Source organism: Vigna umbellata, chromosome 1, assembly GCF_029865625.1.
Source record: "Vigna umbellata cultivar VRB3 chromosome 1, Vumbellata_1.0, whole genome shotgun sequence".
Lineage (NCBI taxonomy): Eukaryota > Viridiplantae > Streptophyta > Magnoliopsida > Fabales > Fabaceae > Vigna > Vigna umbellata.
Genome location: NC_142165.1, coordinates 52,610,406 through 52,623,291, shown reverse-complemented (window position 1 = coordinate 52,623,291; position 12,886 = coordinate 52,610,406). Strand labels below are relative to the sequence as shown.

The 12,886-nt window shown below is 30.4% G+C and overlaps 1 protein-coding gene across 1 annotated transcript; it reads right to left on the bottom strand.

The window, feature by feature from the left end:
- Positions 1 to 175: 175 nt before the first annotated feature.
- Positions 176 to 4,711, bottom strand: LOC124820285 (uncharacterized). Its single transcript, XM_047291949.2, has 5 exons — positions 3,939 to 4,711; positions 2,413 to 2,465; positions 2,234 to 2,311; positions 1,367 to 1,964; positions 176 to 1,111 (listed from the first exon to the last, which is right to left on the bottom strand). The coding sequence occupies exons 1-5, from the start codon at positions 4,083 to 4,085 to the stop codon at positions 503 to 505; spliced, it is 1,485 nt and encodes a 494-aa protein (XP_047147905.1). The 5' UTR covers positions 4,086 to 4,711; the 3' UTR covers positions 176 to 502.
- Positions 4,712 to 12,886: the final 8,175 nt, after the last annotated feature.

The window sequence follows — 12,886 nt, the reverse complement described above, 5'->3', positions numbered from 1 at the left end:
AGACAACCACAAAGACAAAATCAAGTGGTTTATTGCCATTGGGTCATGTTAACTCTTCAAATTGCATTAGAATCCAACACAATCATGATTTTAAAATTAAAAATATTAACACGTGTTATATAAATTTGACAGAAGAAACCTTTTAGATAATGACAATAGGGACCAAGAAAACATCTAGCATATGCTAATTTATAACTTTCTGTCTATTTAAATTAGTATACTTCTCTTTTGTTGAAAACAAAATCTGGATTTACAACTTACAAAAGATTTACTAGAAGTACCTAGTACAGTTTGAAATGTTGTCTAGCTTGGTTACTGTAATTTATAGCTACTTTTTTTTTATTCATAATTCAGGGATATTTATAATATAATATACTTGAACTAGCCAGCTCATTGCCTGGTGCTGCAGCTCCTTCTGGTTTGCATGAAAGTTAATCCTTTTGGATGCAAAAAAAAAGGTAAACAAACCTTTGTACACAGAGCCTTTAAGATGGTCAAATCCTCACTTTGTTTTCCCTCTTTTCCTTCCCTTCCTTGGAGTTGCATGTCTCTGACCTGCACTTTCACGTACAACGTTTTTTGTTCTACCTCCAAAAGCCTTCTTGATGGGTAAGGATTCGATTGAAGATGGAGATTCTACTTTATTAGCTTCTTTCTTAGCTCTAAGTGAGACCCTTTCGGCAGAGCTGCTGCCACCAACTACCTTTGCAACAATCTTGCGGTTACCGGGGCGCATGCTTCTGACTTTCATTGAAGGATCATGCACAGGTGATGTGGTAATGCTTTTGGCTTTCACTGGAGGATCATGCACATGTGATGTGCTCATGCTTCTGACTTTCACTTGAGGATCAGGCACAGGTGATGATGTGGAGGCACTGCTGCTCAAAAACTTAAGTTTCTCTGCCGATGTTTTGATGGCAAGGTCTCTCAGTTTTAGAGCAATTTTGTATTCACGAGTGATCTTGGAGTAGAATAATATAGCATTGTTGGTCAATAGTAGCAAGTCTCTTATAAGTTCCAACATGGACTTGATTGTTCCATTGCTGATTCTAGACCTTATAGTGTCAAAATCCATGTGTTGCCGGATCGTTTTCTTGTATCTTCCTCGCTTCTGTTGTAAAAAAGTGGTGCTTAAGTAATGAACCACATCATTGCCTATTCCTTGCCTCAAGTTTTAAAAACTATATACCTATCTGTCATTCATTGCTAAACAGTTTCAAAAGGAAAGGAAACTATGAAACTTTCGCTTGTAAGATCTAGAGCATGCGCGTCTAAGAAACTGGTGGACCTTTGATTAAAAGCATTACAAGGTGAAAAAAAGTTGCTAAATTATTGAGTAGAATGAGATCTCTTACTTTGCACATACCTGACTATCATGCCTACGACAGAAGGCAGAAGCACCTTGAACTGACAAAAAAGAATCCAAGAGCTCCATCAGTTCTTTTATTTCATCCTTTTTCAAGTTTGCTTTTGCCTCATCCATACCAGAAGATTTTGCGATCTCATCACAGTTGCTGGTAGAACTTTCTTTACACACATCAGCTGATAAATCACTTTCTCTTACACTGGCTTCATTTGTATTTCTGCCACAATCCTTCCTCTTTCTCTTCCCTCTTCGTTTTTTCAAACACCCTCCCTGTCCTTCATATATAGTGTGAGTCGACTTATCTACATTCAAAACTTTCTCCTGCACAGTAGACTCTGAAACTTCAGGTTTGGTCTCCACATCTTCACATGACATTGCTGGAACCTTACATTCATGAGACCAGTTTGTCTGGCTTTCATGTGTGAAACTCCCAGCAGATAGTCCATCCTTTGACATCTCTTTTGCAGAAGGAACAACTCTATCCAATTTCTCCAACGGAACATGTAATTCGGGTCCGACTGAGCCATCATCAACATGGCAATCAACTCTTTTCTCGTCCATTCCAGTCTTAAGGGATTCAAGCTTCAACTCAAGGGATCTGAAACAAAGATATTGAATATAATTATACCCCAAATGCTGGTAATTACGACAGTGAAAAGATATATCTACACTAGTTCCTGTAGTCAGAATTTCACACTGCCCTACGCCAGGGGCTCAATAAGGTGTAGAATGTGCAAGCTAAACTGAGTTTTTTTTGGACATTTAAGTAAACAAAAAGCTTGAAGAAATCGAGATTTGTTGTGTCTCATAATATTACTTAGCTGTCTTACAAATTCGCAGACAGAGAAATATGGCCATGTAACTGACCCGATTAATTCTTCAGATAGCTCCAAGTCTCTCTTAAGCTCTGCCACTCTTTTCTTCTTAAGCTCCTCAAACCAAGCCCTGATAAAGTCATGTAAACATAATATGCTGAGATACAATACAACTTCAATGCCATCTTCAAGATGCATTTCAGTAAATCTAACTCAGAAAACAATTATTACTTAATGCACCCAGAATACTGCTGTCGCAACTCTTCATATTTGGCTTTACAAACCTGTAAAAAGAAAGTCCCCTATCAAATGAAGGTTCATCAAATGTTTTTCCTTCACACTTAACAATAAAAGCATGAAGAGCAGCAATATAGCGAGCCACATGTTTGACATGTAAACATGCTAGAAGTAACCAATGTAAAAAAAATGTAAGATTTACTACTCAGCCATCTCCAACATTCAGCCCAACAAGGTGAGCATACTAAATTCACATTGCTCAGGATTCTAATTTAAACAAGACTCTCAATACAAATATTAACTACTACAAGGCATGGTACTAGACTTCTTGTGCACCATCTTTAAAGGTTAAGTTTTACAACCAAACATAATGCAACTCTAGGGATGTGCAAAAGGTCCAAATAATTGAAACAAATCTGTAACCACTCAATCCAAATCACTTTAAGTCAATATTAATGGATTGTTTAGACATCTTTAGTTGGTCTACACTAAATAACATTTGCCTCAATCCCAGATGGAGAAGTTTTTACTCGACCACCTTAGTTAAGACATTCCCCACGGATTACATCTAATTCAAAACCAAACCAAATTTGATAGAGAAAATGGTTTTAAAACCAAATTTAAGCCAGTGTCAAAAACTCAAACAAGTCTTGTTCAATTAAACGTACGAGGATTTCAAATTTTAAATTTGAATATAGGATTTTTAAAATTTCATATCCACCCCCATCTAATTTCACTGAATGTTATAGGTTATATAAACGCAACACGGAGCAAATTTTACGCACAAAATAAGTGTACTAAAACATTATTATAATTGTTGAAACTTAATATCAACATAATTTGGTACGGAAATTATTAGGACGCGTTAAAGTTGGTAGGTCCACGAATTCAATTGAGGGCTTTCGTTCAATTCAAAGTTGAAAAGAAATGAAAAGCTATAATCACAGGTCCTAATGATTCATTTCACAATTTCTAATACATAAACCAAAATTGAAAGATGTGAGTTATTATCAGCAAACAAATTGAGCTATAGGGTTAACGCCGTCTCAATCACCATATGCGGGTGGATGATATAAGCAGCGTAACGAAATCGATAAAGCGAACAAAAGGAATTGCACGTAAAACAGCACCCAGTCCCCGAAAAACACGTTAGCAAAATCCAATACACAAACAAAGGTTTTAGGCGTCACAATCGATGTTTGTTGGGATACTATACAATACAATGCAAGAAAAACCCCATCAAAAGCTCCAGTCTAGCCCCACGTTCACTATAAAACATATAAATAATTAAATATAATAAAGTCATTTCGTTTCATTTAATACTATATTAATAAAAATAAAAATAATAATAATCACATGTAGGCAATGAGATTAGGTCAGTGGGTCGGTCAATAATGACCTGTAACGGTTTTGAAACCGAAGCGAAATTAATTCACTAGTCTTTTTTATACTTAAGAAAGAAGGAAAGAGAATAAAATAAAAAATAATAATAAATAAATACAATAAAATATTATACATACCTCGGGACTGAAACTAAATGGTGAAACGGTTCGGGTCTTGAGTTCCGCGGCAACGACGGTCCAATCTCGGGTCCCGTGCCGGAGAATAGCTCCACCGAGGAGAAGCTCCTCCCAGGTGTTCCACGTGACCACCAACTCTGCTCCCATGGCCGTACACGTGTACGTTCGAGATTGAAGCAAACACGACTGCCTTTTTTGTTTTGTAAGTTCCTAATCCTACGCTCGCGGCTCACGTTAGCAAAGTCGTAAAAAAAAACGCTACTGCCCCGACTAACCCCACGGCAACGGAGAATAAATAACAGACACAACGGAAATGGAACGAGAATGGCTCGAGGGGCGAGAAAAAAGGTTTTGGGCAGCGGAAAACGGGTTTTGGAGATGTGGCACGGAGGAAATAAGGGATAGGAGGTTGGTTTCCCGGCGGAGGGTGGCGGTTTTGGGTGGTTGGTTTGTTCAGGAAATGAAATAAAAATTAATTAAATGTGAGAAGATGATGGATTGAGAGAAGAAGGAACATGGGGTAAAATGAAAAAATAAAAAAAGAATAAAATGAAGGTACACATCATACAACAACAATGGACGACAATCAGGAATGTCGTGTAGACTCGTATTTTCAATTTCTCAACTATGTATTCTTCTGTCTTATAAATTTGGGGGATTTTTCTGTGAAATCACCCTTTTACCCTTTTTCTGCTTTTTAGTTCTTCCTCCTCTTCTTTTATTATTTTCGCCGTTTCTCTTTCGAGATTGCGCGCTTTTGCCCCCTGGCAAATTTGGATGTCTGAAATTTGAATTTCTGTGCTTGAATAATGACAAATTCGTGGTCGATAGTGTAATTATGGTTTTTATTTCTTAAGTTCAGTTTTATTGTTTTGTATTTGTTATTTTTTTATTTATGATATTTTTTGGTAATATTGTTTATACTATGTGTTTGAATGGTGATTTCTATTTTTTTTTATATAAAATTTTGTTATTATTATAAAAAATTGTGGAAGAATCTTTCATTTTTTCATGATGTTGTGTTATTAATATAAAGTAAGTTAGAACAAGTTCATCCACCTACATGCTTAAGTACTCCTCCCTTAATATCACGTATATAGGATTGATTAACCCATAGATCTCGGTAATAACTAAATAAGATAATGATAGAATAATAACTAAATAATAATAATATCAGATAATATTTTTAACGAATTTGGATCTAATCAACTTATCGGACTCTCCATATTTTACGAAGTAAGGCCCTTCACATAACTTACTGATTGGACTAAGTATGTATATTTATTTTTTTATAAAGTAAAACATCAAATAAAATGCGAAGTATTTTTTTAAATATTAATTATATTAAATGTTGGCTGCATAAATATTAAAAAAAATATTTTCTATATTTAAAATATAAATTATAATTGAAATTAAAGTAATGTTAGAGATACAAGATATACATAGATAGATTTGGATTGTTATTGTAAGGGAATGGATAATTTATTTTTATGATTAAATATGTTTTTAGTTTTTAAATTTTGATGAAAATTGAAAATTATTTTTATCTTAAACTTCAATGTATTTTGATCTTCAAATTTTAAAAATAAATAAATATAATTATTTTAATTTAATAATATTTACTTTTATAGATATGTTAAATAATATTTTAAAATAACATTTGAACTAAAATATGTTAAAAATTAAAAATAAGTCAAACATAATTCTATAAAAAATTTATTCATTTTGAAAATTTAAAAATTAAAAAATATCAAAATTTAAAATAGAAACAAATTTTAATTTTGTACATAAAGATCAGATACTAAGATTATACTTAACTAATATTTTTATTACTACTGTTTAGTGAATACAATATCCTACAAATTACTAAATATATTTATATTTCCTCATAAGAAGAATCCAAATACAATATAATTACTTTTTATCCATACATCAACTTTTTCTTATATTTGTATTCTGTGAAGTCAATTTATTTAAGATATAATTAAATGCTAATACACATTTTGTTCAAATAAGTTAGATGTGTTACATTCAAAATTTATCAAAGACCTAAACAAACATCCAAACTCAAAGCACATCTGAAAAGCATCTATAAACAAAATTTTTATATCAATAACTAAAGTCAATTCACGTATTTAATGTATGATATATGAAATTACACGTTAACATCTCTTTTAAGCACTTAAATAATGATTTATTAGGTTGTGTTAAGGAATAATCACTAAAACCTATCCCAATCGCAATTACCTTTGTGCATTTTCTCAACATAGGATCGTGGGGTGATGTGGATTTTGTACTTTTGTAATGCCACGTGTTGGAGCACACGAGTAAATTATACATTTATACATTATATTTAGACACTTTTATGTTCATAAATTTATTATCAATTTCTATGAAAATAATTAAATAACACTTGAATGAAATTATTTTTAAGAAAATAATGGATTTATAATTAGTATAAAGAATAATTATTTTTTTAATATCAAAATTTGTTTTAAAACTTCAGTTACAGATAATAATTTAAAAAATTGAAAATTGTTTGACAATTTCATTTAGTTTGGCATCACCGAACGAAGAATTAGTTTCCAATAATATATTTAAATAATGTGTATTTTAGTCAATTTAATATTTACATTAAATGTTTGTCTTTAATGTTATTTAATGAAAAATTATATTTTCAATTAAGCTTATTAATTGTTACGATAATTTCTTATCAGTTCAGAATATATAATTCCATTGCCATAACAGTGCATAAATATTATTAGAGTTAATGTAATGACATAATTATTCATTCAATTTATCTAGAATTTAATGTCGAATTACCATGCTGTCCAGAGATTTGAATGAACAAAAATACAGTTGGAGGATATGGATAATCTGTTAAATACAATATGATTTGCATAAATTAAAATTAATAAAGAAATTAAAGCAAAAACTTCAATGTTTTATATGTCAGCTTTTGTATGATGTATTAAATATTATCATTTATCATTATGATATCTCTAATATTCATAAGTAATTCAAATTGGTTAATAAATATCCGCCTTATCCATGTAAAGTATACTGAAATTTGCAAGAAGTATCCACATAATGCTTACAATACATTAATATGGCAATAATTTCGAAACATGGGTCATTCCTTCTGCATTTTTTAATCATAGATATTTGACTTCGAATGGTATATCATTATATGCATGCTACTTTTTGTTTAGACGATAAAAATTAGATTGATCAATTGAATTTTTTTAATGATATAACTAGATCAGTATAGTTCAAATGAATTGGAAAAAACGAGAATCCAAAAAAAAAATAGAGAAACTTCTAAAAAGTTTAATAGATTAAATAATTAAGAAAAGATGAAAAAAATAGGTTTTTTGTTTTATATGGAATATTGTTTTTAATTTCTATTACCATGTTAACAATAATGTTTAAATAAGAAATGAAAGCTAGACTTGTATATTTTAATTTATTCTAAAATTTTTAACTTTTTAAGAAAATGCGTTCTCTCAATATATTAATATATCAAGAACAATTTCTTATATAGTAAGAATTTTATTAAATTGAAGTGTCGATAAGGATTAAGAATTTAGAAAATAAAATATTAGAATTTATATGGTTTTAAAATAATAAGATAAAGTATTTTAATTTTAAAAATAATTCAATAATATAAATATAATTTATTAAACTCGTCTCATTACTTAAAACATAAATCATCTCTAAAACTCTTCCTGCCAGTTCTCTCTCCCTTAATCTCTAAAAAATCTAACTCCTTGATCTTCTGTTTGACAATCAAGAAGTGTCTAGGAGATCACAACAGAGTAATATTCATTCCTATTTGATCAATTTCTGGTTTAGAGCAAGTAAATTTTTACCCCGTTTTGCTTTTAGTTTTCTGTCTATGACCATGAGTAAGAACCCCCTTTGCATGTATTATTGGTCTTTATTGGTCTTCTATTCCTGGTTCTCTGTTAATCTGAGGTTCCAAGGACTCACTCTGATCTCAATTTGGTGATTTATAAACATTTCTAAAGTTCATTGCATTTGAAGCAACATGTGTGCATGTTAGAGCGTGGTAGCATTTCTGTTTAAGGCAAGGAAAACTAGTGTTTTTTCTTTAATTTAAATTATGAAATATGATTGGTGATTGATATAATGATATGATTAGAAACTTGTAAATAAATTAAGATGATTATTTTGGTGAGAGTGGTGTTTGAAGGAGAATAATTAATTGTATGATTGCTTGATGCTTTGTATAAATTCTATGTTGGCTTGTAGAACTCTTGTGAATGTTGTTGATACAATTGTATTGGTGTAAATTATGCTTTAAATGTTAAAGAGGAAGCAATTAGTAAAGTTATAGGTCATTTATAGGTAAAAGTGGAGGTTTGATAGGTCATATTTAGAATTTATGGTCTAAAGTGAGAATTGGTGGTTTAGAACATGTCATGTGGTCATTTGGAACTTGTTTAGACTTTTAGTTAAGCAAAAATCTTATGTTGAGTAGGTAAAGTTGCTAATAGGTTGAGTTCAAGTTGTTTTTGGTTTATTTTAGAGGTTTTGAGTAGTCAGTTTTCAAAGTAAGTGGGTTGAGGTCGAGTGGAGTGTTCAGGGTTTGCTATTGGGTCATCTGTGACTTGATCAGACCCCTAAATGACTAAGTTACAGGTTAAAAGTGGTAGATTTGAGTTATGGTCTATAAGTTGAAGTTTTAGTTGGTTTAAGTTATAATTTCATTTCAAAATGAGTTTAGTTTTTGTTTTAGTTGAATCATACATTCTTAGATAGGTAAAATTGTAGATTAGGATATCAAATGGAAGTGGTAAAAGTTGGTAGAAGTACCTAAGAGAGATCAGGTAAGGTTGAAAGGGTTCTTATGGTGAAGTTTTAGTGTCCTGCAGATTATGCAAAGTCACTGAGCAAGCAAATTGCTCACTAGAGAATAAGTGGAGTGTTTTTTAGAGAGTTTTCAAGGTTGGGCGAGTTAGCTCGCTTGGCCCGTAAAACTCACCGTTTTTGGACTTGTTAGGCGAGTTGGTGAGTTTTTGGACGAGTTGTTAGGGGGTTTTGGTAGTGGGTTGTAGGGGTTGGGTGAGCCAGCTCGCTGAGTTGTTGAAGCTCTCTGTTTGAGCCCTCGTTGGGCGAGTGGTCTTTGGTCGTTGGGTGAGTGTTTTGGGATTGTTTGGTTATTTTGCTTTCTATTTCTCATTTGTGCTTGGATTTATATGATGTAACGTTTTATAAGATACTTAGTGATAATGAATTGTTATAAAGGAGTTTCATTCTTTTAAAACGCAATCTCTCTATAAACTACTTTTCTAGAGTCCTTTGTCTTCTCCGTAAGGGTTCTTGCACCATGTTCATCTGATTGAAGATCGAAGAATGCCTATGTGATCCTCACGGTGAGATATTCAACTCTACCTGATCAGTTTCTCAAATAGAGTAAGTCAATTTTCTACCTTTTCTCTAGTTTCACGTTCTTCCATGCATGTGAGTTTTTTTCTCTGTCGTATGATCGTCTGAGATTTTTCTTAGGTTCCCTACTGATCAGTGGTTTTAATGGTATACCTTGATCATGTTTTCATGGTCTATAGGTGTCATATAGTCTCTTTGAGCTAAGGGAGCAGACTAGAGTTCTCTAGAGCCAATTGGAGTTTCTAGCAAGTAAGGGAAGCTAGTGTTTTATCTTAGTTAAATTATGATGCATGAATTGTTATTTAATGGTGTGTATAACTAATCAATGTTGTTGGTTGTGTTAAAGATGATTATCATTAAGTATCGAGTGTTTGGAATGATGGAATTTGGTTGAATGATGTAGTGTAATTTGTTGTTTTTGTTTGGAATTGATTAATTTTATGAATGCTTCTGTTGATGGTATCAATTTGGTTAGGAAATTGAGAAGAAGAATTTTGGACTAAGTTATAAGTCATTTTTTGTAGTAAAAATGGAGGTTTGATAGGTGAATTTTAGAATTAATGGTCTAAGGTAAGAATTTGTGGTTAGGACATGTTATTTTGGTCATTTGAAACTTGTTAGACTTTTAATTGAGTAAAAATATGTTGTTGAGTTGGTAAAACTACAAATAGGTTTTGTTCTAGTTGTTTTTAGACAATTTTAGAGGTTTTGAGTTGTGAGTTTTCAAAGTAAGTGAATTTAGGTCAAGTGGAGTGTTTGGGGTTTGTTATTGGATCATTTGAGACTTGGTTAGACCCCTAAATGGCTAAGTTATGGGCTAAAAGTGGTAGATTTAAGTTATGGTTTATAGGTTGAAATTTTAGTTGGTTTAAGTTTATAAAATGAGTTTAGTTTTGGTTTTAGTTGAATTATACATGCTTGGATGGGTCCAATTAGGTTTACAATATCAAATGGAAGCTGTAGATGTTAATAGAAGTGTGAAAGTTAGATAGGTGTAGTTGAAGAGTGCAAATTATGCTGTTTTGGTGCTGTAGAATTATGCAGTCTCGCTGAGCGAGTGTATCTGCTGAACGAGTAAAACACTTATAGTTGAGCGAGTAGAACACTTGTAGCTGAGCGAACAAAACTCACTGTTTCTGTATTTGTAGAGCGAGTCATGGTGGCTGAGCGAGTGGGCTGGTAGACACTTTTAGTTGAGCAAACAAATTTGGTGGCTGAGCGAAAATATCATATTTTCAACAAAGTTTTTATATATTTCTTAAGGTGTGTTCAATATATGTGATTGTTTGAATGATTGATTTATAATATTTATTGTGAAGTATAAATTGATTTATAATATGAATTGGAAACAAGATTTTGTATAATTATATATGATGTATAATGATAATGAGTTTTGTATTCTTTTCTCTTATTTACTTATTAAAGATAATTACACTGAAGGTGTGTTTAGTATATAATTATATAATTATTCACACTCAATTAAGGTAGATGGTTGTTGTTATTAATAAAAAAAAATATGCATTGACTTTTCAACTTCTCGTACTTTCATATACATTATTATTAAGTAAAATTTAGATATGATATACTTGAGTCGCGATCTTTTATTAATATTTTTTTTTGTGTTTTTCACTGTTACACGTTAAAAATACATTGTATTATTAAAATTATTTTTAATGTATTTTAAAACATGTGCATTTTGAAGAAAAAAAAAATACAGGAAAATCTAGTAGAGAATCTAAATTCGTCATATTCATAGTAGTTTTAATACTTAATACTTACGCTCTACTCAAGTTAATGATTATCTAGGTAACTAATATTTACATCATTCATATCTCGATTTTGAATAATCAATTACCACAAAAGCTATTTTGCCATAGAATAAAGATAAAAGTACAATATAATAATACAACTATTTATATATGTTAGTAGTATTCAAATGTACTTTAAAATCATTAAAAAAAAAAGAGATATCAATTGAAAATACATATTTGAGTGACATTATTTAGTTAAGAGTCAAAATCAATATGCTTTTGTCCTTACTCAAATGATGTGGTGAGACTTATTGGTTGAATAACCTTAAACACTTAAACAATATTCATCCAAAAAGAGAGAATATTGATATGAATTCGTCTACAGTTGCTTGAGAGACCAAACTTGTATTTTGAACAATATTGCCCTCGCATAAATGATAGACTATCATATCTGATGAGATTTATCACTATTCAAATTCTTTCAACATAAAATCATCAACATTTAAATTCAATTTATACTTAATAACCTTTCTACTAATTTCTTTTCTACTCTCATAATTAAATTCAAATTTCAATATTAGTTTCTCTTACTGGAAAACACCTCGATCTTTATAAATATAATCTTAAAACAAGAGAGTAATAGGAAAATGTTCACACACCCTCTATTTTGCTCTTAAGAAGTCAAACCTAATAAAAGAAAATAATAACACCATAGATTTAAACTAATAATGATTCATCTTTTCTTAGTTGATCATACACGTGTCACACTGAAAACAACATGCAACAAAGAAAGTTTAAAATCCTAATAAAACAGAGAAACTTACCCAAAAATAAGGTTATGTTTCTAACTATTTATTCGCATGGGATTAAAAAGAAAAGAAAAAGAATTGTTCAAAGTATTTAGGATTTCAAATCTTCAAATTTTAGTGAGATAATGAATTTAAAGAAGTGAATAATACAATTATTTTTATTTTTTATTTATAGAATTTAGAATTAACTTAAAAGAGTTATCAGTCTTCTTCAACTTAAAATTCTCCCCTCTAAATACTCATAAAAACATCTATTTACAATATAATGTTCTTTAACCTTCAACATGTTGAAAAAAAAAATTCAATTTAATTATCAATATGCAAGAATAAAAATTCAGTTGTACAAAATGAATTAAAAAGAAATTAGGAAATTAACTATTGCTTTTCATATATTTTAATCCTAGATATTACGACAGCCAAAACTTCATAAAATCTTCGAATCTGATTCTAATATTAAAATTGAAAATAAGATTAAAATCAATTGTTTTATAAATACCGTCTAAATTAATTCCAAACTTTTATTTGATATTTTTATATCTAGTGTTCATTAATCAATATAAACTACAACCATCAATATGTTTAAAAGTATAAAATTACAAAAAAGTAAAAACTAAGAGAAGTTAAAATTGCAGATATTTAAAATACTGTGACTGAAAATACAATTGAACCCATTTTTTCATATATTAATCTGATTTGAATTTAATAAAATAAATATAAAAATTATATATCTATAATTTGAACTTAAAATTACTAATTAAATCGAATTAATATTAATGCATGTAACAGTGGAACTGATTCATTAATTATTAGAGGAGACAAACAAACTAGACAATTGCTTCCTGCATCCCGTCAAATTTCTTCCCACACCTCATCAAATATATGAAATGTCTTAACTAACCTTATGAGTTATTTAATTTAATCATAATTTTTCACCCAGCATGTTGCATTTTTTGTGTGTCCAAAATGATGGCTTGAT